Source organism: Xenopus laevis, chromosome 3L (assembly GCF_017654675.1).
Source record: "Xenopus laevis strain J_2021 chromosome 3L, Xenopus_laevis_v10.1, whole genome shotgun sequence".
NCBI lineage: Eukaryota > Metazoa > Chordata > Amphibia > Anura > Pipidae > Xenopus > Xenopus laevis.
This window is the reverse complement of record NC_054375.1, coordinates 82901290-82927469: the sequence shown is the minus strand read 5'-3', so window position 1 is coordinate 82927469 and position 26180 is coordinate 82901290. Positions and strand designations below refer to the sequence as shown.

The following is a 26180-nucleotide window of genomic DNA, read 5'->3' as shown; positions in this document are numbered from 1 at the left end:
GTTGAGTTGCAGCGTAGTAAGCGGTTGGGTGAGTATATAGAGATGAGTTCAGAGATGTATGGTGGGGCAGATTATGAAGTTCTTTGAAAGTCAGTGTCATTAATTTGAATTTGATTCTGAAAGGTAACGGAAGCCAGCGCAGGGATTGACAGAATGGCGAGGCAGAGGAGGAGCGGTTACTGAGGTATATGAGCCTCGCAGCAGTGTTCATTATGGACTGGAGAGGTGACAGTCTCTGGAGGGGAATGACAATTAAAAGATAGTTACAGTAGTCTAGACGTGATATGATGAGAGTGTGAATAAGAATTTTGGCAGAATCTTGGGTGATAAATGATCGTATTTTGGATATGTTCCTTAGGTGGAAGTGACATGATTTGATAAATTAAATTTCAATATCCAGTGAGGAATACATTACAGTATAGGACCAAGGATAGACTTCTACGGTATTCCAATTAAAAATGTTCCATTCACCACCACTCTTTGTCACCACTTATTCCTTCACTCTTTGTCACCACTCAATCTAACCTATCCATTCAACTAAACAACGCTGTGCGAAAAATCTTAGGACGATCCACGTGGGCTGAAAATTGTAGGAATCTTCGTTTTGTAAGACTTTATCTTTGCTTCTGTGACCCTCTTAAGAAGGATTAGGATGTAGTTTAAGAAATATATAGCTGAATCTAGGAATAGATGTTAATGCGACAGGTAAACCAGGGGTTTGCAACATTAACTGCACACAGCTAAAATGACAACACCTGAGTTATAAAATAATGAGAATTTATTTTATTAGCGTAGAGCAAGATTAGGGATATAAAAATGATTCATAAATTATTTGTTAAGAATATGTTTACTCTACTATGCCTTTGGCCTCTCTTTCTCCAGTCTTTAATTGTTTCCCAATACTTTAAGCAGAGCCGGGCCAACCCGGCCAGGCGCCCTAGGCAACCTGGCCGGCCACTGCGCCGGCTGAGTGCGTGCTGGAGTGGGCTTGCGCGAAACTACGCTCAGGTGCGCATGCGTGAATCTGCATGCGCACAAGCGCAATTACCAAGAGAATATCAGCGCCAGTCGGGGAGAGACGGGACCGGACAATGGGGTAGGCGACAGAGCAGGTATGTGCCTGGTGCCCCCCCAGCTTTGCCCCCTAGGCACGTGCCTACTCTGCCTACCCCTAGTTCCGGCCCTGATTTTAAGCCACTAAATTAGAAGCACTCATTGCAAAATACCCTGGTAAATGTTGAATTTTGCGGTTTTACAAAGGAATAAAAAAATTGTTGTAGTAATGCTCAACAGTTTTGTTATATCTTACCCAAGTATTCTACAGCATCTTAACCTTTTAATTAACTACTACGACCTACTCGAAGAACATGTCTGTGATAACTCTGGTTTGAAGTAATCCTTAGCTTTATTCATACAAATCAAGATGCACCAGATATGCCCTAGACACCCTTACTCCTTTATTCTCAAGTTCAGATTTCCATCCAGGTATGGGCACAAGTTAGTTTGCTTGGTGGTTGCAAAAAGTATATCAACGCCAGGAAACTTTTTCCCACAAGTTCAATAATTTCATAAGACTTGTTGGATGCTAAGCTCACAGTCACTGCACAGGAATATTACAAATTTCTACAATACACTATTTTGTCACAAAATATTTTAAGCAGAAAAAACTCCCACACTCATGCAGTTTTTTGTGAGGGCTAGTTTGTCAAAGCTATACTGTCCCTACTTTTGAAAATGGAAGGAGAGAACTCAAACAAGTAGATTAACTGCTGAGGTGAAGTTGCTAGACTGACACAATATTTTTGCAGCCCATTGATGCAGTTAGGAAAGGGCACCAATGGGCCTGAAACATGAACAGTAGCATTCTATAGGTGACATATTTCATTGTGTGAAACAACTGATTTTAGCATGATCCAATAAAATCATCTACTGATCATTACATTGATGGGGATAAAAAAAAGTCCCAACATTCAATCAGACAGGTTTAATATTTTCATTGTGAGAGTGGATGGTAGTCAGATAATTGTTAATTCATCATTCACTGAACATGCCTTTAGAGAAAGTAAAGACAGACAGCCATCGGTTAATATATATATGAGATCTTGCAGGCTACACAACCAAGATATGACCAGTCTCCTCATATATTGTTTACTGTAGATGGGTAAATTGTTTGTGCAGACAAGATTGTTCAAAATTACATAAAAAAAACCTTATCTGGAAAACCCCAACTCCCAAATATTATGGGGCAGATCTATTAATGGTCGAAGTGAGAATTCAAATTTTCAAATTTTTTTTTGGTCAAAAGTCTCAAATTTGCATTGTGACTAAAACTCGATTTGAGTTTTAATTCGAATTTCGAGATCTATCATACTCTGGCGCTTTAGGAACTCAAATTTGACTATTCACCACCTAAAACCTGACAAATTACTGTATAAATCAATAGGTGCGGTCCAGGAATCGATTTGGTGATGTTTGTAGCCTTCCTGACATTCAAGTTTTTTTCGGAGAAAAAAACTTGAATCGAGTTTTTATAACTGGAATACCCGTGTAATAGGTGCCATATGTAAAGGCTTATTTAAACAAGGAAGGGGTGCAAATTGTAAAAAACAGGTGCAAGCCAGCAGGCTTTCTACACTTTGCACCCTGCTTTTCAGTGCCTCGTTTGCAGTGCTATATTTGGAAGAATGGGTTAGGAGAAGCACCTAGGTGTGTGTCCCTTCTCCTGCGTCTTAACCACTGCTGTGGTGCACTGCGCCTTGTTTGGAATTTTTAATCCAGCTCATAGTACAGAATGTAGCAACACCCTGGGGAAGTGGTAAATGACCCTTCTAGTGTTTACCTTTATGATTCTGTATGTAATGTTTTAGATTAATTTATTCTGGTATTAGAGCAATGAGAACTCATTACATTTTAACTGTAGCACTTCCTGTCCTGCAGAGCAATGGAGGATTTTGCAACTTAAATTGCGGTTTACAGGGCCAGCACTCCAGTTGGGGTTAACAGTATTTTTTTTTATAATTGCCCTCCCACCAGTGCTAGGACACCCACACTGGAAGGGAGCTCAAGGTTCATTGTTGAGGTACATGTGTGCACATAATAAGCGAATGCTGCAACTTGCTCATTATGTGCATACGCGTGACGTCCACTGAGAAGCCCTCTGATAATGAGCTACTCGAGGAAACTTCGGGCGACTTCAGAAATTCGAAGCGATTTTTATGCCATTCCGCCCGCGATTGTATTGCTTGCGGGAAGGCATTTTAGGGAGATTAGTTGCCCGCAGTAGAGAAGATTTGCCGCTGGGCGACTAATCTTCCTGTCTGCCACCACCCTTAGATGTACACTGTTTAAGCCTGAGATTTTTCTCTGTATGTAGCGTGTGTAGGCACTTTTGAATTAAAAGATATGTTTCTGGTATGTACTATCAAGTGACAGCATTTCTTTGCTGTACACAGGACTTGGTTATGATGGCTCGATGAATATCTCATATAATAGCTGTAAATGTTTTCATGTCAGTCACTGAAATACTGTAGCAGTTTGCCTAAGGAGAGCATTTTGCTTTTTTATGTTGGTAATGCATAGCAGGGATTCATGTATGGTGTAACTCTCAAATCAGGATATATTCAACAATTTCAGCACAATGCGGTTGAACAGTATAAAGAATTCAACTGGTGCCTACCTGCTGTGGCTATTTTGCATAATGAAATTTTGCTTGTGTATAAAATAATACACAAGCTCTTGCTTCCTTGCCTTATAAAGTCAAATATCGGACATATATATATAGTGTACTCAGTTGACTGTATTTAAAGAACAAACATGCTTAGGCATAAGCTGTATCGTTCTTTAGTTATTGATTTAATGAACTTAGTCTAAATTGACATGTGGTAGAAGAAGAATTGAGCTAACATATTGAACATTTTTTGCTTTATAACCTGGCAAGCTGGTTTTTAAGACTGCAATTTGCGTTTGAATTGTCATTCTGTGAGGTATATTATTTATGAGGCTTTCAAGCCAGGCATTGGCCGTAGCACAGTTGCCTGGTGGTATAACAGTGTGTGAAGTGATTGTCATTTGCAGGGCAGAGGAACAACATGACACTGATAATGAATAAAAAAGAGTAGTGATGATGCTGGGGAAATTAATGCTTTCTTCTGTTTGCATATATTGAACATGACTGCTAAATTTGGATCTTACTGTGTGAGAAGGGGCACCCACTTCAATGGTGGTAAGCAAACATTTTGTCTTTCGAACAGTTTTCACTGTCAGACATAAAACAATTATCAGTCTTCACTGAACTGTTTGCACAGACATTGTGTGACTGTCAGTTGATGTTTTGGCAAAATGTTAGGGTTTATGATACAATAAAATTACATTAAAGTTTTTAAAGTGCCTTTTGTGTAATTACAACTTTATTAAGCTTTTTATACAAAACAAATTAATAAATACTCTAAACTGTAAATTATACATGTAAAACTAGCTGTTAATACATGGCTGCCTCTGGATGGTGGATGGTGATGTGTGCTTTAAATGTAGAGCAGCTGTTCTAAAATGTGGTAGTTCTCATATTTGGATTGTTTGATATGTTAAATACTGTACTAAGTGTTATACTACTATAATCGTGTCTCTTAGACCTTTCAGTGTTGTGAAACACAATGAATTAATTTGTTTGTAAATTATGTTCTCTTATGTACATTGCTGCTGAAATGTTAGGGCTTTATAAATAAAAGTAATAATAATGCTAATTATTTTATTTCTAGTTAAGAATGTACCAGTAGGTATTTTGAATATCAGCTTAGGTTAAAGGGTGTCTGCTATATTCTCTGTGGCATTTAGAAATTCATCACAGCCTATTTTCTCTAATATTCTTTTATAAGCATTGGTGTTATGTATTATTATGTATTAAGTATTATGTATCTCAAATAGCAAGTTAGAAAGAGCCTTTTTTATAAGCTGGGCAAAGAAGGAGTTAAAATAAGTATTATAAATATTAAATAAGGTATTGGGAAAATAATTGATATAGAGGTAACAATTATTGATGCTTTAAGATACTGTTAACTAAAAAAAAATATTTTAAAAATATATAAACACATATAAACACATATATATATATATATATATATATATATATATATATATATATATATATATATATATATAACATTTTAAAAAGTGAATTTTATTTGTTAATGTGCTTACAGGCACATTAAAAAAAAGGAGCATGCATTTATATCAAAAGTGCCCCTAAGCTGCCCCTAGCCCAGTAGTATTTACACCCTCCCAATATTGCAGTTAAATATAATTAATATAAGCACCTATAATAATATAAGCCAAACTTTTAATGAGGCATCTTGCTCACATGGCATCTAATATAAAGTACACAACACAGGTGCTCTGGAATTCTTTGCTTTTGTTCACATTTGAGACTTATATAGTCTTTGTTTCATATTAGGTTTTTGCACAATACCTGTATCAGAGACTTATGAGACATAGCTGCTGAGACATTCAACCATGATATGATAAAAAAAACAAACATTTAATTAATACCTAGATAGGAAATGCAGATAATATATGTTGAGTATGCCTTTTGCATAATGACCAAAATGTTCCCGGTTCTTTTTGAAGAAATATTACTGGCATCAGAAAGGATGTTAATGCATACCTCCCAACTGACCCGTTTTTAGTGGGACAGTCCCAATTTTGACAGCTCAGCCCACAGTCCTGGTTTCTTACTGAAACGTCCCTTGTTTCTCTTTGATCCCCTGCACTGACACCAGAAAAAGATACAAAGTTTCTGAAACTAATAAAATAAGAGACTTTTTGGCAGAGAGACTACAATATTCACCACCTGCACTTAAATACATTTGTAACTATTCAAAATAAGCCAAGATACAATTGTAACTATTTAAGATAAGTAGGTCACTTGGGAGAACTGAGACTTTCATCTTAAAGGGCAATTAACCTTCATTATTATTTTGTAATAACACAAAACACATGACCCTAAATCCCCAGAAATGTGTTCAGACTTTCTATAACCTGTCAAATTTGTAAAATGGACATGGTATTTAGGGGGTGTAGTGACACAATGGGCGTGACCAAACAATTTTTGCTACTTGCGAAAATTGGGAGGTATGTTAATATAGTCAAGTGGAGTATACCTTTCACTTCATACATTACTGTTAAGTCATGTTGAGATGCTTTTAACTCTTCCTATGCCAGCTAGTTTTCACACTTCATTTGTGTAAAATACCATCATATTTTTTAAGATTATGTGCTCTCGCTTTAGGGGCATTTCCTGGTGAAGCCTTTTAGTTGTAGAATTTTACTTATATTTTCTTTTTTACCATATTTTTCAAAGTATAGAAAAAATGATTATTAACTTTTGTTTTTAGCTATTTAGCATGGTGCACTGGCAGATTTACTTTTCTGTCCTGTCTGATTGACTATCCTATTGATTTCAGATAGATATTATTTGGAATCATCAGGCCACCATAGACTTAGTGGTAGGATTTTTACCAGTATGTGTATTAATTATGTGTATTATTAAGTCTGTGTGTGTTATCTCTTTTGTTCAACACTTTGTATATTATTACATTAGATTTACAGAAACAAACAGTGTTCTAGTTAAATTTAAATTTTGTTAAACACCTCCTCATCATTTATTTACACAGTGATATACAAACCTTCTACTAATGCATGCACTATTCACTGTTTGAGAAGTACAAAGAAAAGAATTCCTAAATGTAATTTCTACTTTGTTTCTTTTACTTAGCTCCGGTGATAAACAGATTTTCAAGAAGAGCATCGGGTAAGGGCATTTTCCATACCTATTTGTTGACATATTTTGTGTTGTAGTGATTTTTATATACAGTACATTCTTCTCAGAGGTACTGTTTGGCATACCAAATCTAGCTAATCCTGTTTAAAACAATGTTTTTAACCATACTTTGTGTCGTTTTATAGAATAAATCCTGGGATATGTTAATAAATGGCAAAAAGACAAATTTGCCTAGGACCCACCTTGACAAGGAACCCCCAGAGTTCCAAGGGTCATCGTTCTAATAAATAGCTGGTATATTAATCAGAACCTTCTTTTTATTACCTCTCCATTTTGTGCTTAATATTTATTTACTCCCATGGTGGTCTATATCAGTAAACAAAGGCCATTATTTCAGGGCTTGCCTTATTTAATAAAATAAGGGTAGTTTTATAACAAATTTCTCAGGATTTACTAATGAGGTTCTTTGTCCTAGGCCAGGTGATAGCTGATACCAGCCCGGAAGAAATCACCCATTTTATATGGGATTTTCATTCATTTGAATACATAAAATGCATGCATATTTGTCAAGAGAATTTTTTAAACTAGATGTGAACCAGTTTGTGTTTTCCCTTTGTAGAATTTTATTTCCCTGAAATGAAGTGATTGTGTTAAAAAAACAAGTCTTGAATTTTACATACAACTACTGTATGCTAAAATGTTCAAATTCAGTATTTACAACTTCAATCATATTCATATTGCCATACATTGCCTGTATAGCGACTGATATTTATTCCTGCTTTTATTTATCATATCTGAATTAATTTCCTGGTGGTCAAAAGTTTACACAAACAAAATCAACTGTCTCTCTTGAAGATTTCTGAATTTTGTATAATGATTTGTAGAAGTTTGTCCTAAAGCTGTCATAAATTGGTCTTTAAGATATAACTTTGAAATTACATCAAAGAGAAATAAAGTAGATACCCAAGTTGTCTAAAGAGGAAAACTTCAGGTGACTTAAAAAAAACCAAAGTGCTGAATATGTATTGACTGGTGGTTTACTTTATTGCCAATGGGAAAGCATTTTGAGGAGATTTGCTGCTGGCATCCTTGCCCTCAGGCAGTCTGGGAGTAGGAGATTCAGCTCTTGATCCATTTAGTCACTCCTGTGCTATGTTGGCTTATGTTTATTTCCCACATAGCTGCTCTTAGAACTAATTAATCAGGAAAATGGTTTAATGTACCCTAGATAGTGTTTTGTGCACTTTTAAATGGTGCATACTTCTTTCAGGTGTCAGAATAAATTAATTTTGTTTAGAAAAAAACATTTTCATTGGCAATTCAGGCACTAAACAGCCTGTGTAACATGCAGTGATGAAGAAGTATAGTTTGACAAACAATGTACACGTGTATTCACCTTCCAACACCTTTTCAGTTCAGTTGTTTTCAAATAGTTAAAAACTTTTACCACTAACTTTCTATTTGTGAGCGTTTTTCTAATATAGAAATGAAAAGTTTTATATTTCACCTTTTTAAAGCAGCTGTGGGAGGGGGTCACTGACATTTCTTATCATTGGCTACCGAATAAAATCCCTGAGTTTCATTAAAGGCAGTTTTTATAACTAATGCAATAGTTGCTAATATCCCATAGATGCTGCTGAGAAATGTATTAACTAATGTAGCAAACTGTAACAGTTCAAAACCAGCTCCTGGATTTCTGAGCTGCCAGACTAAAACACCAGAGAAAGGAACATTAAACTTTAATTTTGGAAAAATGAGAAAAAATAAAACATGGAAAACAACTGAAAAAAGTCATTATCTGGTGAACAATCTGAAAACAACTGAACTGAAAAAAGAATTGTTTGAAAGGTGAGCAAACCCTTTAAAGATTGTATTACTACATCTAAGATTTTAGCACTATTATCCACTTGTTCCATTAATGACTGTTATTATTTTTTTCTTTTCTTCCTTTGACATCTGCTTATTTTCTGTAACCTATTCTATTGTTTGAAAATGATCAATAAAAGTTTAGAGTTAAACAAAAAGTAGAAGTTATAGGCAACAATGGCTTAATATAATGGCTGGTTTATTTTTGCATAGAAGCAGATATGAAATGTAAGTTCTGCTTCCTCTGTAGTTACGCCAATGGATTTGTCTCTAACAACTTTCAACCCAATTTATAACTATGATTTAACTGTGATTTATATGCATTATACGTTGTTGTGCTTCAATTATAATTTAGATATATTGGTCTCTTTTTCATGCTGTCAGTGTACACTTGTTAAGATTTTGAGTGTGTCACTATTCAATACATATATTGCTAAATGAAACTGATCTTGTTGAAGTCTTATTGGTATTAGTTGAATGACCTTTGCAGTATTTAAAATGAAATGTAAAAATTGTGGTTAGTGTGCTACAATGGAAGTGCTATAGATCTTACCAAAACTGATGAAAACATACAGTAAAAAGTGTTCAATGAACATTTCCTGGCTATACTGTGCTTCATGTCTAATTTTCTGCAAAAAGATACAGTTTGAAAAAAGCTGTTAAGAAACTAGTATAATCAGAATAAAAATGCTTTCTTTTTCATATTGGTTCCCACATTTTTGTGCTGCTTAAATTTATACATTTTCCTTTTGACCTTTATTGCATAAAAGTGGAAATATTATGAATTATTATTTTGTATTTATAGTTGAAAACAACATTTTCTCCCAGTGAAACATTATTTGTTAATCAGACCATCTGTATAACATTTTTCTTCCAAAAACTGAATTCTGAGAGAAGTACAGTATAAAAAATATAAAATATAGATGCAGGTATAGGATCTAAGAACACACTAAACTTCCTAAACCTACCTGATTACTTTAGCAAATTCAGTAATGAAAAAAATGTTAGAAATATATTTTATTAATGCCAGATAATATAATTGATTTGGAAAGCCATGTGCCTCCTGATTTGGAATTGATTTGGAAAGCCAAGTGCCTCCTGACTGAACCTATATTTAATATATAGAAAATAAATTAAGGGAGAGGTAAACGCTCTGTAAGTCTTAAGCTAGTGCCACACTTGACATTTTCTACTAAGGTGAAAAAAAAGCCATTCTGCCGTCTTCTGTGGCATGCTGTGCACTGAGGCACAGCGACCACCTGTCATCTCTTCCCATGGTGTTCTATGGGAAATGCTATGCCGGAAGCACACATAGCAGTAGCAGACTGGATTTTTCTCAGGAAATTCTAAAATGATTGTTTTTTTTAAATAGAAGTCTGACTGTCACCGCTGCATGCCCTTCAGATACTGTGGGAATTGTTGACTGCAGGAGAAACATTTTGAATACTGCTGTTTTTCACCTGATCAAGAGTCAGTCAAAAAGTCTTGTCTGGCATTACCTTAAAAGAGATAAATATTTCAAAAGGGGAAACACTACCCATTTTATTACCAATGTTATTGTTTCACTGCCATTTAATATGCTTTTAGCTACTTACTGTTTAAACCAAATTAGTAAAAAAAAGTCTCCATAGCTTAGGGCTACAGGAAGTACAGATTTCAACAGTTTTATACTGCTAGGCAAGCATCAGGTCAACAGGTCTTTTTGAAGGCCAGACACTAAGTGGGACATTCACTAAGATTCGTAGTTGCGCCAGACGTAACTTCGCCAGGCGTAGTTTCGCCAGCGCTTCGCAAATTCACTAAAATCCGAAGTTGCGTTCAGGGGTAGCGTAAGGTTGCGAAGTTGCGCTAGCGTTTATTCGCTAAGTGAAGCGAAGTTACGCTAGCGATGGTTAATTTGCATACGGCGCCAAATTTAGATTTCAATGGAGGAATATGTAGCAGCACTACAAATGCCTGGGAAACCTTCAAAACATCAAATACAATTTTTATTTTGCCCTACACATGTGCCCACTGTATAGTTAAGTTGCCATGAGTTAGGAAATGTAGGGGGGAAGGAGGGGAGCCCCAAAAAAAATTTCAATCTTTTTCAGCCTATCACCCATAATATAGAAAAAACGCCACCGTTTTGTGGGACTTAGAAAAAATTTTAACATTTTTTGAAGAAATCCCTATCTACTCTATTGCGCTTCGCCTGGTCTGAGGTGGCAAAGGAAGTCTAGCTTAAAAGGTAGCGTTCAGAACAATGTGCGCGTTAGTGAATTTGCGTAGTTACGTCCGTTGCGCAAATTCGCCAGGCGTAAGGGTGCGACGCTACACTAGCGAAGTTACGCCAGCGTCCCTTAGTGAATTTGCGAAGTAACGAAAATGGCCAACGCTTCGGCGCATAGTGAATTTGCCCCTAAGGGGCCTTGCTCGAGCTTCATGGTGATGAGAAATGTTGGCTTTCTACAAAACAGAGTTTTGGCCCAAAAGTTCAGTTTTGGTCTCATCAGACCAGGCAACCATTTTCACATTTAGTGTGTACTCAGCTTGCTATCTAGCAGACTTTGTTATAGGTTTTTTTCAGCAATTAATTTCTTTTCACCATTCCTCATAAAGACACACTTTGTGGAGCATTAATGTTCTATGGTTGGTTTATCTTATCTTAACTGTTGATTTCGTAAGACTTATCCTTGGTTGGTTGGTGATCACTAATGCCCTCCTTACCCTCTAACTGAAATTTGGCGGATGCCTTTTTCTGGCCAGAATCACAGTTGTTCCATATTAGTTTCTTTTTCTGTTAATGGATTGCTGTGCTTTGAGAATGTTCTGCTTTGAGTATGTTCAAACTTATATTTAATAAACATTTTTGGGCTATATTTCCAGAAATGTGTACAGTATTTATTTTGAGACCATGTGGCATTTTAATTGTACAGGTGAAATCCTTGCTACTAATTATGCAACACAATTGGTTGCAGCGAATCATATTATGGATTTCACAACCAAGAGGGTGAATGCAATGAATAATGTAAATGATGACTTTTTTTTTTTAAATCTATAAATAATTTTGTATTTCCACTTCAACGTTATGGAGTATTTTGTGTAGATCAGTGTGCAGATCAGTGATAACAAAAAAATAATTCATTTTAATTTTAGGTTATTAACCAACAAAATGTCAAGGGACTGTGCATACTTGTTTACCTCTCATTACTTGTTTTAAGTTGTGTATTTCCATGATTACTTCTAAAATTGGCTTAAACAAAGGTCTCCATGGTTGCCTTTTCAATGGCTATGGTAAGATGCACTACTAACAGCAATATTGTTTTGGTTTAACCTAAATTACCAAACCATTACATGTACTATGTATTTGACTGATCATTTCTTTGCATGCTGCCTGACAAAGCTTAAGGCAGAGGTTAATTGTTGGATGCCTGCTGGTAGAAGTGAAGATCATTTATTATTTATCAGATTGAGTGCTCCTGCATACTGTGAATATGCCATCATGCTACCACAGTTATATTTTTGAAAGAGAATTCTTGTGTGGATGAAATGCCATTAATAAATCACTCTGAGCAGCTAATTGCATAACAGGTTTAAATAATAGGGCATATTTTTATATATTTAGAATATTATTTATTCATATTATATTATTCCAATTACAGGTATTAGCATATATTTTAATAAGCTGCGAGAAGTCCTCTCTACATCATGTTATTTTTTCTGGTTTGGGAGCTTGTATACCTTTTATTAAATATGTTAACATTGTATTTGTTATTTTAGTGTGATCATATCTTCTAGTTTTCTTCAAGTGATTGAAACATGGGGAAAAATATTATCATAACGATATAATAAGCAAAGTTAAAGAATACAAGATTTTTAGGAGGAAGTTTACAGTACCAAAATAACTACTGTAAGCAGAGGTGTATGGGAGCATGTTAATTAAGAACAGATTTAGTATCCAATCAGTAAATGTTGTTTTAGAGCAGTGATCCTCAAACAGTAGCTTGTGAGCAACATGTTGCTCTCCAACCCCTTGGATGTTGCTCCCAGTGGTCTGAAAGCAGGTGCTTATTTTTGAATTCCAGGCTTGGAAGTAAGTTTTGGTTGTATAAAAACCAGGTGAACTGCCAAACAGAGCCTCAATGTAGGCTGACAATCCAATCACAGCACTTATTTGGCACACCAAGAACATTTTTCATGCTTGTGTTGCTCTCCAACTCCTTTTTCTTCTGAATCTTGCTCACGGGTTCAAAAGGTTGGGGATCCCAGTTTTAGAGAATTATGAAAGATAACAAGTGACATAAATGTCACTGTTCAGGCCTATTTTTTTTCAATGTAGTAATCTAGAAAACCCCTTGGCTGATTTACAAGTGTAACACTTTTATTTTTCCACAGGCATTTTTACAGCACAGTACAATCTTATGAAATAAAAATGCTGTGTGCGAGATTGCCCTTAGCTCTTATCCATTTTCCATTATATTCAGGAAGTTTCTTATTTCAAGCTTATACAAAATTTTCATTTTTGCTATAGTTTCTCTTTAGGGAACAGTCACACATGGTGTATGGTCCACTTCTCTCAGCTTGCACAGTGGAGCTATACGGAGCTTAAAATGAGAGCAAATCTGCCTCTCTCCTCCTGCCTACAAAATGCAGACGGAGAGAAGAAAACCATATGCCATGTGTGACTGGGCCCTTAATCATAGGCAGACGCACAGTTGACTGCTCAGCTAATCCCACAAATAGTTTATTTAAGCAATAATGCAAAAGAATTATGAAACATTACCAAATATTGGGAAATATTCTAACACAGTATGGTGTAAAATAGTAGAAAAACAGTTAGAAAAGTAAATGACAAAAATATTTTCCTGAAACAAAACAAAAAAAGGTCAACAGTTGAATTGAGGCTACAGTGATTTCAGGTTTCTAAATAAAAAATCCAATATAGATATTATTGCAGTATATTTTTATAGCCTATCATCACACGGGGCATATTCTTTATTTCATCAATGACCCTCAACTTAAAAATAAATGCTTATTTTATCTAACAGATAAAAACACAGTTTCTGTCATACTTGGGAATTTCACATGAAATTTATTTTCTATTGCAGTGTGTGCAGAAGCCTACAATCCAGATGAAGAAGATGATGACACTGAAACAAAGGTAAATGGTCTGGTTAATGCAATAGATTCCGATGATAGCACGTTTTATTGATTACATTTGAATAAGTACAAGTTACAGAAAAATGAAAGTGTTTTAAAGTAATGAAAATATCATGTAGTGTTGCCCTGCACTGGTTTCAGTTTGCTTTAGAAACACTACTATAGTTCATGCTGAGTAGCAATGGTGGAAATTAAAAAAAGACTCTACAGCACAGGATAAATAGTGGATAACAGGTAACATTATGTTCTACAGAGCTTATCTATCTACTGTGTAACTTGAGCCTTTTCTCCTTTGAATAGCTGCCCCCATGGCTACACAGCAGCTTATTTACATAAACAATAGTAGTGTTTCTGAAGCAAACACAGCAGTTTTTCTAGTGCAGGGTAACACTGCATTATATTTGTATTACTTTACTGAGGCAACTTTGGGCGACTATTGAAAACGATTTTGTGCTGTAGCCTATGGGGAAAAGACGCTGAGGCAGTTCGGGGAGATAGTCGCGCAAAAAACGTGGCGATAAGTCGCCAGGCGACAAAATCTCCCCGTATCTCCTCGTCTGGCCTTACCCTAAAACAATTTCATGTTTTGATGTTACTGTATCTTTAAGAAATATTAGTGCTGGTAACTTTATAGCTCAGTGTCTTATGTGTGAGTTTTATACTGCAGAGTCTTTCCCCTATCTAAAGGAGGCTGGAGGAAATGCAGAATATATAAACCACCTGAAAGAGAAGTACTGAGAATTATCCATATGTGACGTTTATGTGACATTTAAAGGGCTTGTTCACCTTTCTTCACTGCTACCCAAAAAACAAAATATTGTATTCCCCTAAGCATGATAATCTATTTTTCGCAAAGACTGTTTATTTATTTAGCCAACTGTACAGTTTAAAACTTACCTGAATAGCTGCAGATATCACATAGGCTTAGACGAAAGTTTTCAAGGGGACGGAGTGACTATCCCGTCTTCAGTGTGAGTCTTGTGGGAGCGTCAGAGACTTAGGGGCAAATTCATCAAGGGTCGAATATCGAGGGTTAATTAACCCTGGATATTCGACTGGGAATGAAAATCCTTCGACTTCGAATATCGAAGTCGAAGGATTTTGTGCAAATACTTTGATCGAATGATCGAAGGAATAATCGTTCGATCGAACGATTAAATCCTTCGAATCGAACGATTAAATCCTTCGAATCGAACGATTAAATCCTTCGAATCGAACGATTCGAAGGATTTGAATCCAACGATCGAAGGATTATCCTTCGACCAAAAAAACGTAGCCAAGCCTATGGGGACCTTCCCCATAGGCTAACATTGGGTTTGGTAGCTTTTAGGTGGCGAACTAGGGGGTTGAAGTTTTTTCTTAAAGGGATCCTGTCATCGGAAAACATGTTTTTTTCAAAACACATCAGTTAATAGTGCTACTCAAGCAGAATTCTGCACTGAAATCCATTTCTCAAAAGAGCAAACAGAAATTTTTATATTCAATTTTGAAATCTGACATGGGGCTAGACATTTTGTCAATTTCCCAGCTTCCCCCAGTCATGTGACTTGTGCCTGCACTTTAGGAGAGAAATGCTTTCTGGTAGGCTGCTGTTTTTCCTTCTCAATGTAACTGAATGTGTCTCAGTGGGACATGGGTTTTTACTATTGAGTGCTGTTCTTAGATCTACCAGGCAGCTGTTATCTGGTTACCTTCCCATTGTTATTTTGTTTGGCTGCTGGTGGGAAAAAGGGAGGGGGTGATATCACTCCAACTTGCACTACAGCAGTAAAGAGTGATTGAAGTTTATCAGAGCACAAGTCACATGACTTGGGGCAGCTGGGAAATTGACAATATGTCTAGCCCCATGTTAGATTTCAAAATTAAATATAAAAAAATCTGTTTGCTCTTTTGAGAAATAGATTTCAGTGCAGAATTCTGCTGGAGTAGCACTATTAACTGATGTGTTTTGAAAATGACAGGATCCCTTTAAAGAGACAGTACTTCGACTTATCGAATGGTCGAATAGTCGAACGATTTTTAGTTCGAATCCTTCGATTCGAAGTCGAAGGTTGAAGTAGCCCATTCGATGGTCGAAGTAGCCAAAAAAACACTTTGAAATTCTAAGTATTTTTTCTTCTATTCCTTCACTCGAAGTTAATGAATTGGTCCCTAAGATTTTCCCTTACTATCCCCTGATCGGCTAGCAGAAGAAACCTTTTCATTGGCTGTACACCTGTAGCTTCGGATTGAGTATAATTAGTGATGGGTGAATTTGGGGCGTTTCTCTTCGCCTGAAAAATTTGCGAATTTTGCTGCGGTTTCGCAAATCGATGGTTATGTAAGAATTAATTTATCCTGCTTGTCTAAGCAGCAGATTTCCCCATCAAGCGTAACAGAAGACATTATTTGTACAGGAAAGCAGCTGTATTAAATAACTCATTTGAATGTACTCTCCCACAGCATTTGTGGCAGAAAACAGCACCCTGTCCAGATCTTTCTTTATCAGATCATATCTAAGCTGCTCACTCGTAAAAATGCTTTGATGTCCCCTCACATTTGTGACAGGAGATCTTCTTATATAAGTTCCTTTCACAAAAGTCTGAAAATGGTCAAAAACAATGAAAATCTTGGTGGCTAACATTCACAATGGCCTCTAACGAAACATATTACATTCCCCCACTAGAGTCTTAATTTTTATTTTAAGAAATGCTGCGCAAAAAAACCACTCATTTACTTCAAGATGCATACAAACCAGTGTAAGATATACAAAACCTATATCCTTGGGCAGTATTGTCTACTTTTTTATAGCAGGTGTGATTGCATTTGGAGAAATCCATCTGTTAAATATGGTGATGGATTTGTACTGGCATGGAGACATCTTATCTTATCTTTTGATGGCACTTTTCATCAATAAAAATATAATGCATAATCATGGAAATGGCATAAAAGAATCATAATTGAATGTAATTTTTGTGCTTTGCAGATTATATATCCAAAAACAGATGTCCAGCGGAATCGACTACAAGAAGCTTGCAAAGATATTCTTTTGTTTAAGAGTTTAGATCAAGTAAGCAGAACTTAGTGATGAATTGCAGTGTTTTATGAGTGTTCATTGTGTAGCCCTGCACTCTTTTGTTTATTTCACAAAACATCCTGCCCATCTTCTAAAAGCTGTGGATACACGTTAGCTGAATGGATGCTAGCCAGAATGTTGGTGGCAAAGCTGGTGCTTTAAGTTATTAACTCTAGAAACATCCATGGTTTTATTATTGATCTCAACATTTATCACTATCACACACATTGGCAATCAGCTCATACCTACTCTGATAATGCTAGCCATCATGTGATTTATGAAATGCTTGGTGGACAAAACTTGGTGTGCATCTGCGATATTGCTGGTTTTCAGGAGTTCTTTATTTTATATTTAATTTGATCAATTAACATGACATAAGTGCCCATAAGATTGTAAAAGAAGGGTGTTTAACTGTATTAGTATGCATTGTTTAACTGTATTAGTATGCATTGTTTAACATTAAATGGGAGATTGATCAAATTGGTGAAATTCTCCATGTTTTTCTGCCTTTTTTTAATGATTGCATCGGAGGGTCCCAGTATTTTTATGCAAATGTCCGATTTTTTACAATTCAGAGACAGAACAAGGGAGAGAAGTCAATTGGTCAAATTGACCAAAATGAATTTACTATTCATTTCCTCTGGTCCTAACTCTGATGTGTGCAGGTTCCATGTCAGTTCCAGGGCCTCAAAAGGCAATTGGTAAAGACAGCAATGGCAGGGATTTTCCCTGTTTCATGGAGGAGTTAAACAGACTTTCCGTTATTTTGAGTTTCGGTCCAGTGTTTGATGTGAAACCTAAGACAGTTTCCTAGTGGAAACTCTATAGCATTATAATACTAATAATAAAACAGTGGTCACTCAGGGGCAGATTTATGAAAGGTCGAGGTGAATTTTCGGGTGAAAAAAATACTAATTTCAAGCTATTTTTTGTGTACTTCGACTAGGGACTAGTCCAAATTCGAAAATTTGAATATTGTTCAATATCATGTACTGTTTCTTTAAAAATTCCAAACTTCGGTTGGTCTTTTTGAATTCGAACTTTGAATTTTTTTCAATTCGAATTTCGACCCTTGATAAATATGCCCCTCAGTGTTTAATTTAGTTTTTTACTAATCATTTTTTCTTTGCTGCAGGAACAGATGTCTCAGGTATTAGATGCAATGTTTGAAAAACTCGTCCAGTGTGGAGAACATGTAATTGATCAGGACGATGATGGTGACAACTTTTATGTAATTGACAGGTAAAAAATGAATTTACCTTTGAAATGCTAAAGCAATGCAGGAGGGGTGAGTAGAAGGGTAGGGGTGGTATAGGGCAGCAGTTACCTTCCAATGTGATGTAAAAAAAAACATGGATTAAAAAAGGACCCCTTCAATAACAATTATTTCATACGAGTATATATATATATACACACACACACACACACACACACACACACACACACACACACACACACACACACACACACACACACACACACACACACACACACACACACACACACACACACACACACACACACACACACACACACACACACACACACACACACACACACACACACACACACACACGTAGGGGACTGGTGTATTGTATATTAAATATATATAGAGAGATATGCAGTAGACAGCACCGCACTTCAAAATTACTTGTATGAAATAAAAGTATTTTGATCACTATTACTATAAGTACTGATCCTCCATTCATATTTATATATATCTATATATATATATATATATATATACACATTCATTAATTCATTAAATGTTTAATGTATTAAAGTATGCAATGCAGTAGGCATGGCCATTGGCCCATATAGAATAAAATGTAGAAGTCTGAACATGACTTAGATTTTTTTTAAAAAAAAAAGGCATGCTTGATCCTGAGCACTGCATTCTTGTTGAATAGTTAGTTAACCCATGCCATGTTACCATTAGAATGTTCAACTGGAGTTTACTTGAGTCTCTGCGTTTAGATCTAAGCTAAGTTATGTAAGGTAGATGTTCTTAAACACGTTACAGAAGCTCCCATGTCCACCCCAAGCTTTTCTTTCGCAATATTTGTTCTTGTTATATGGTTGACATATCTTTTCATTCATTTTGAATGATAAAGAAGGAGGGAATGCAGTGCATTTATTGAATAGAAATAAATAGTGCCAAGTATTCGTAATTAAATATTTCTGCACGTAAATTATGCCATTGTGACTACCAATTTATCCTAATGGTTTTGCATACTGGCCATTATAATATACATCCCTAAATGGAATAGTAAAAAACATTTTCATCTGTTTATTTTACAACAGGGGAACCTATGATATTTTTGTAAAATCAGAAGGAGTGGCAAGGTGTGTTGGTGCCTATGATAACCGTGGAAGTTTTGGAGAACTGGCATTAATGTACAACACGCCTAGAGCTGCTACAATTGTTGCTACATCTGCTGGAGCTGTATGGGGTTTGGTAAGTATTTGCATGTGCTTATTACAGATATATTATCTCATTCAAAAATAACATTAATATTCATATCTTTGATAACATAGTGAAGAGATTTAAGCTGACAATATTATGACTGTGCGCATAAAGCCGATAAGAGGAAGATATTTTTTCCTAATATAAAGCATGAGATGAAAAATTCATGGTCAGTTTTGCAGCTTCACAGGGGGTCCTAGAATTTTAGCAGACTCCTGCCCACCCACATAAGCAACACCTGCTTAAACACTTGTTGTGGCCCTGCTGGTTTAAACCTTAGCTCATTTCTGAAAGAAGAAATGCTAAGTTGTTGTCCTGCTGTTTAGCTGTTGGGAGGTGGTAAGACCCTGAAATGTCAGAATTTAATCTTAGGCAAAAGCCAGAACTACAAACTATAAGAGACTGCTTGTGGAAAATTATGACATCCCATTGTGACTGCTGTTTTAGTATTTAAATACAGCTGCTTCTCTCAAGGGTTGCCAACATTATAAAAGGTCATGATTTTAGTAATTTGATTTACATATCCTCTTTTCTGTAAGATTTGCATTGCACCATTTGAAAAATAGTCTGATGTTAATCCAAATAAGATTTATAAAAGTGCCAAACAAAGACAGCATAGTTGCAAATTTTGTTGACTTATTCTCTCTTCTTCATCTAAGTTAGGCCTCTTATTATATATCTTTTCTAATGGGCACCCAACATCTTAAACAATATTACGGATACTGGTTCTCATTAGTCCCAGTAAAGCTTATCAAAAACCATGCATACGTATGCACACATGTTCAATTCCTGCAAGAGTCAATTAACCTGTTTGTGTGGAAAAACTCTTCCTGGATGTACTGGAATATTTATGGTTCTTGTCACAGAACAGGAAGGTTACATATACCTCTCTCCACCTGCCTACACAAATGCAGATGGAGAGCAACAGCGCCTCTCTGTGACTTTGGCTAGTTTCTCCACCATCGGAGACCAGTTGAGTCCTCACCACCTCAACAGCACTAGAACAAAAATGCTTACACTTTTAATCGGTTTAATTAGTAACCTGCTGATTTGATAGCACATTGTCTCATGATTTAATAAAATGATCAGTAGTAAGTGCCTATTTATTAGGGATGCACCAAATGAAGAAGTTCTGGATTAAACCAAGCTCAGCCGAACATCCACGATTTACCTTCTTTATGAATAAAATAACTTGAAAAATTCAGTGCGGGAAAAGACTCGATAAAATCAATTGAAAACTCGAATCGTACGAATATTGACGCCCGATCGTTCAATTTTGTCTGGTTATTGCCAGAAAAATCTGAATTTTTTGGATTATCGGATGAAACCCACTGCAGATCATGATATTGTCATATTGTAAAAGGGACATCTCCCATTGACTTCTACATGACCCTGGCAGGTTTGAGTTGGCAGATTTTCAGATTTAGACTTTTATCAGCTTCTGGGTATAATAAATCTCAAAAAATTCTAGTTTTTATTTCCATGAAAAATCTTGTTTTCCCCCCCAAAAACCTCAAAACCTGGATTCAGCTCAGTTGAACACAAAGGGGCCCATTTACTTAGCTCGAGTGAAGGAATAGAATAATAAAAACTTCGAATTTCAAACGTTTTTTTGGCTACTGCGACCTTCAACTACGACTTCGAATCGAACGATTCGAACTAAAAATCGTTCGACTATTCGATAGTCGAAGTACAGTCTCTTTAAAAAAAAAACTTCGACCCCCTGGTTCGCCACCTAAAACCTACCGAAGTCAATGTTAGCCTATGGGGAAGGTCCCCATAGTCTTTGCAACCTTTTTTTGGTCAAAGAAAAATAGTTAGATCGATGGATTAAAATCCTGCGAATCGAACGATTCGAAGGATTTAATCGTTCAATCGAACTATTTTTCATTCGATCGTTTGATCAAACCATTTGCGGTAAATCCTTCGACTTCGATATTCAAAGTCAAAGGATTTAACTTCGACCATAAGTAAATTTGCCCCAAAATCTGCAAAAATGTTTTCGCATTATGCAAAATCCCGCACTAATATTTATGGTTAGATCTCATCCAGTATCATACCATTTGCAGGGTATGTGTAGTTTAGGAAGTTATGCCACCAAAAGTAAAGAACTTTGGATTCATCTTTTTTTCAAATTTATTTTATGATTTTACTGGTAACTTTATCACTAGCTATTTGCTATTTATTGCTGAAGAACAGATGGAACAATGTTTCCCTTTTTCCCCAATTACATATTAATGTAAATACATTACAGGGATATTGTTTGCCATGGTTACTATTTTTTTTTTACTTTATATCTTTTTCCTCTTTTTTCTTGATCCAAAGGATAGGGCAACTTTCCGAAGAATAATTGTAAAAAACAATGCCAAAAAGAAAAGGATGTATGAAAATTTCATAGAATCATTGCCATTCCTGAAGTCATTAGAAGTAAGTCTGGTATACAATGCAAATAAAATATATCTTTATTGTATATACCATGCAATACACTGTACAATGTATCTGGAAAAATATAGTGTTTGTGCTATGTCTTAAGTTTTCAGAACGTTTGAAAGTGGTTGATGTCATTGACACTAAAACGTACTACGATGAAGAACAAATCATTGCTCAGGTATGGGATAACTTCATATGGTGATCTATCCCTAAAACGTCATTCATCATGATTTACAAAGAAATGTAATTGAACAAGCAACTGAAGTATGGTACATCTTGTGTCACTTATTTAAAATATGGCTTTCAGTATGATTCAGTGTCTAGGAAATTTGTACAAATAATAATATCCTATTAAAACTGTAGTGGTTTTTTTTTGTCTTGTTAGTTCACTTCTATATATATATATTTTTGATGCATTTATAGGTTTTTAAAAACAAATTGACAAGCAGACTGATAATGCATGGTCATTTACATACATTCTGACTTGTTTCATGCATGTGAGTTATCTCCAGAGAGGCTGTTGGTAATATTGGGATTTTGTTGATTACATTTGCATACCAGTTAATATATTAATATAATTTTATTTTCACAGGGTGATGGAGCAGACAGTTTTTTCATTGTTGAATCTGGAGAAGTTAGAATAACTATGAAAAGAAAGGTAAAAAAAAATACCGACTGGTATGCATCCATACACACTTTAATATTGTATAGTGTTTAATTGTATTTTTGTTATTCTAGTGCCAGCATGTATGGCGTGTGCCAATAGTCTTAGATGTAAGTTCTTTGGACAATAATGAAACTAATATAAAACTTCAAAGACTCTATACATTTGACTATTGAAAAAAGTTAACTGAATACTGCCTTCAAAATATTGATTGTTTACGTTTGTCTGGAAACAATGGACCAGATTCAGTTCAGTGAGAAAAAGTTATCACATGGTTTATCACATGAAAAAACCCAAACACACCAGTGATTCCCTTGTATAATACATATATAATATATAATACAGATTTTTATCCCTAGATTTACGCAGAGGTCTGACCTAAATCAGTAGTAGTTTAATTGCAAATTTAGAAAGAAGGAGAAAAAGTACTCCGCTTAATCTCTCACATAACAGCAGTCACAGATTAGGCTACCCTGTAGCCTTATTGTATTACCTTATAAATAAAGATTTAAATTATAAAGTGCAGTGCTATAATTGCATTTAATCCAATTAATAAACAATTACTAAAGTTGATTCTTAATAAATTAATAAAGTGCATTGCAATATAGTTCATTCAGTGATTCGATTTTTAAAAGTCAAAAATTGATGCTTATACCCAAGCTTGAACCAATTATAAACCACCATGTTCCCTTAGCCGGGATATAACCCACTAAAATATCATAAATAGCAACATTGCTTAAAAAAATATGGATGATTCTATTCCCCCATCAAATTAGGCTTGAGGTATTAATTAATTGGATTTAAAGTGCTTAGTAGTGCTTAATAAATAAAATAAATTAAAAAGTAATTGAATTAATTGACCACAATTAATGGGATAAAAATTATAATCAATGCTCAAGTTCAGGAAAAAAGAGAGAAATTGGAAGAAAAAGAAGGTGGAGTTGTCCCAAATCTACTACCTAATATTTTCTATCACTGGTACACCACAAAGACTGAGAAGGCAGAGCATCCCGGTTGCTCTGAAATGGGGCATAAAACACGCCAGTAGTTGTGGTTATTGAGCCGAGCCATTATTGACAGCTTTTTTTTTTTTTGAAATTTGAAACAGAGTTTTGGAGACATGCATGGTGAAGTATTATAGGCCTTTATTTTATACATGGAGGCCTGTCTGGAAAATAGCTAGTGGAGCAATCTATAAATTACTTACTAATGCTTTTACATTAGTATTGCAATCATTATCTAATACAAGACCATGCCGTGTGGTTTCTTCATGGTGTTATTATCAGCGTGATGATGTACAGAATTAGTACTACTAATGTCTTTACTTATGGTTTAGTGATTTTAGCCACTAACTACCACAAAACGTGTTTGTTTTTCAGTATGTTTCAATGTTATAGGAGCTGAAAGTCTTTTGCATAAACTTTCCAGCTCTCATTAGCCTGTTTTAATATAATAACATCAAATGGTTACTTAATTTCTCAACAGAGCAAGTCCGATGCTGAAACAAATGAAGCTGTTGAGATTGCACGCTATACCAGAGGACAGTATTTTGGAGAGCTAGCCTTAGTAACCAACAAACCTAGAGCTGCTTCAGCCTATGCTATAGGAAACGTCAAATGCTTAGGTAATAAATACAGCTTTTGTTCCACTAAACAAAGATTTCATCTGTATGTTTTTCCATTTCATTAAGTTAGAGACCTAAATTACATTTCCCTTAGCTAATTTATATGATGATCAAATGAAACTAAAAAATAAATGGGGGAATGAAATTGCTAACTAGATGCAACAATGGCTGATGCCTGTTACAATTGCGAAGTTCATTTGTCTATTAGGCAGGAGTCTAGTAAGTCCAAAGCACTTGAGAGAAGAGAGGGAAAAATAACTATAACATGATGCAGAAGCATACTTTTACAATTTAATTCTAAACACACTAAACACAGTAATCATTCTTCTGTATTTAAAAATATTTTTACCAATTAGATAATGTCATTGGTGACATAAACCCAATACTTTTATATTTTCTTAGTCATGGATGTGCAGGCTTTTGAAAGACTCCTGGGACCATGCATGGAAATAATGAAAAGAAACATTGCAAACTATGAAGAACAGCTTGTTGCCCTGTTTGGAACAAACATGGACATTACCGATCCCAGTACATGAATGGTGAACACAGAAAAGATGGTTGAGGATGAACATGAGCACAGAAGTGGTCAGACCAGTAAAGATGTGTTGATCTTTTATACAAATGCTAAGCATTTTATGTGATTTTTTTTATAAGCCCCTTAAGCCAAGTTTCAAATTCAGCCATGAGGAAAAGATTATTAGAGAAATTAGTTTTTGTGTTTGTCTACTAGCCAGTTAGGATCCTTCCATCTAAATTATTTCAGGGATAGGCACACAACTTTTGCAGAATTTCAACAGTGCTTCTGTGTGTTATAGTATGGAATATCAGTAGCACAAGTGATTGCCCATCCACACAATATATAACTTTTGTATTAAGACATGAATGTTATTGGCTAAAACTCCTCTGGAAGTGCAACTGCAGAATTCAAATGAAATACTAGATAATATATTTAAAACCTGTAGGCTTTATTAGATAATCTTATAAAGGTTTTTTTTTACTTTCAGATGGTTCACACAGTCAGAAAATTCAAATGTTAGAGTTACCTCTGTATATTAATGCAGTTGCTTGGCAGTGCTGTAAAAAAATTGTATAAATGTCCGTTGTACATTCATTTCAAATTACTAGAATGGGTTTTACCATAAAAACTGGTGGACACATATTATTTTTAACGTTAATTGTGTGGCGAATTTTGAAGACTGATGCTTCCTGTAATAATACATCCTGGTGTAAATGATTCTAAAATGTGTATGGGATATATTATATGGAATGCTTTTCCAATTTGCTCTGCAAAACTGCAATAGCAGTGTGTAAAAAAAATTATATATATCTGTGGAAATAAGTCAAATCAACTGGACTTGCTGTGTTTTTTTTTTTCTTGAAGACGTTTCACCTGTCATTCGAATTGGCTTTCTCAAATCAGAATTCTGAATTTCCACAGATATACTATGACCTAAATGAATGATAATCTTCACAAAAAAAAAAAAAAGTTCTTAATTTTTGACTGATTTACCTTTATTGTCATATAATAAGACAGCACCTTGTACTCAATGCTAACTAAGCTTCCAAGAATATATGTTGATAGCAAAAAATCTTATTTTATCCAATGAGTTTGTTTTGTTTCAGAGTCCTTAAGGTGCGGTGCTCCAAATTATGCCATGAACCTTAATATAGAGAACCTGATTTACTTACTGCTTTATTGCTGTAGCAGGGTGCATCATAGTAACAGTTGAAGTTGAAAAAAAATACTCCTCCATAAAGTCTGCCTAAAACTACTAGCTATCTATATAGCTTCATTTATTTATTTTAACTAATGTACCCACATGGAAAAGATAGTTTAATTGTTTAATTGTTCCATTGGAATTTGGTTATAGAATACGAGCATTCTTATTTAGAAGAATAAGTATATGGTATATTTTCATCATCCAAAGCAGTGTGCATGCAGTAAAAACAAAAAGAATGCGGAAAAGTGATCCACAGAAATGTCACCCTTTCCTGCACCTACAGACGTGCTAGCAAGGACTTACTTTTACCATCATTAACGTTACACAGTAAGATCTTAAAAAAAATCATAATTCCCATTATTAGAGATGTGACACCACATTTTGTGTGACCCCATATAAAGAATAAGACAGTAAACCTACTTAACATGCATCCAATGAA

The 26180-nt window shown here is 35.3% G+C and overlaps 1 protein-coding gene across 2 annotated transcripts in view; it reads left to right on the top strand.

The window, feature by feature from the left end:
- The window catches only part of prkar2b.L (protein kinase, cAMP-dependent, regulatory subunit type II beta L homeolog), a 33687-nt gene extending 7507 nt beyond the window's left edge, over positions 1–26180 (top strand). Inside the window, exons 1-11 of one of the 2 annotated variants that reach the window (XM_041586520.1) lie at positions 4087–4222; positions 6767–6802; positions 13729–13781; positions 16746–16829; positions 17971–18077; positions 19140–19293; positions 21628–21729; positions 21836–21910; positions 22325–22390; positions 23882–24020; positions 24423–26180. In XM_041586520.1, the coding sequence (XP_041442454.1) occupies positions 4168–4222; positions 6767–6802; positions 13729–13781; positions 16746–16829; positions 17971–18077; positions 19140–19293; positions 21628–21729; positions 21836–21910; positions 22325–22390; positions 23882–24020; positions 24423–24556 (1005 nt within the window). In that variant the 5' untranslated portion in view covers positions 4087–4167 and the 3' untranslated portion in view covers positions 24557–26180. Of the gene's footprint in view, positions 1–4086; positions 4223–6766; positions 6803–13728; positions 13782–16745; positions 16830–17970; positions 18078–19139; positions 19294–21627; positions 21730–21835; positions 21911–22324; positions 22391–23881; positions 24021–24422 lie in introns of those variants that run through there. The other variant, XM_018252645.2, reaches the window with a different exon arrangement.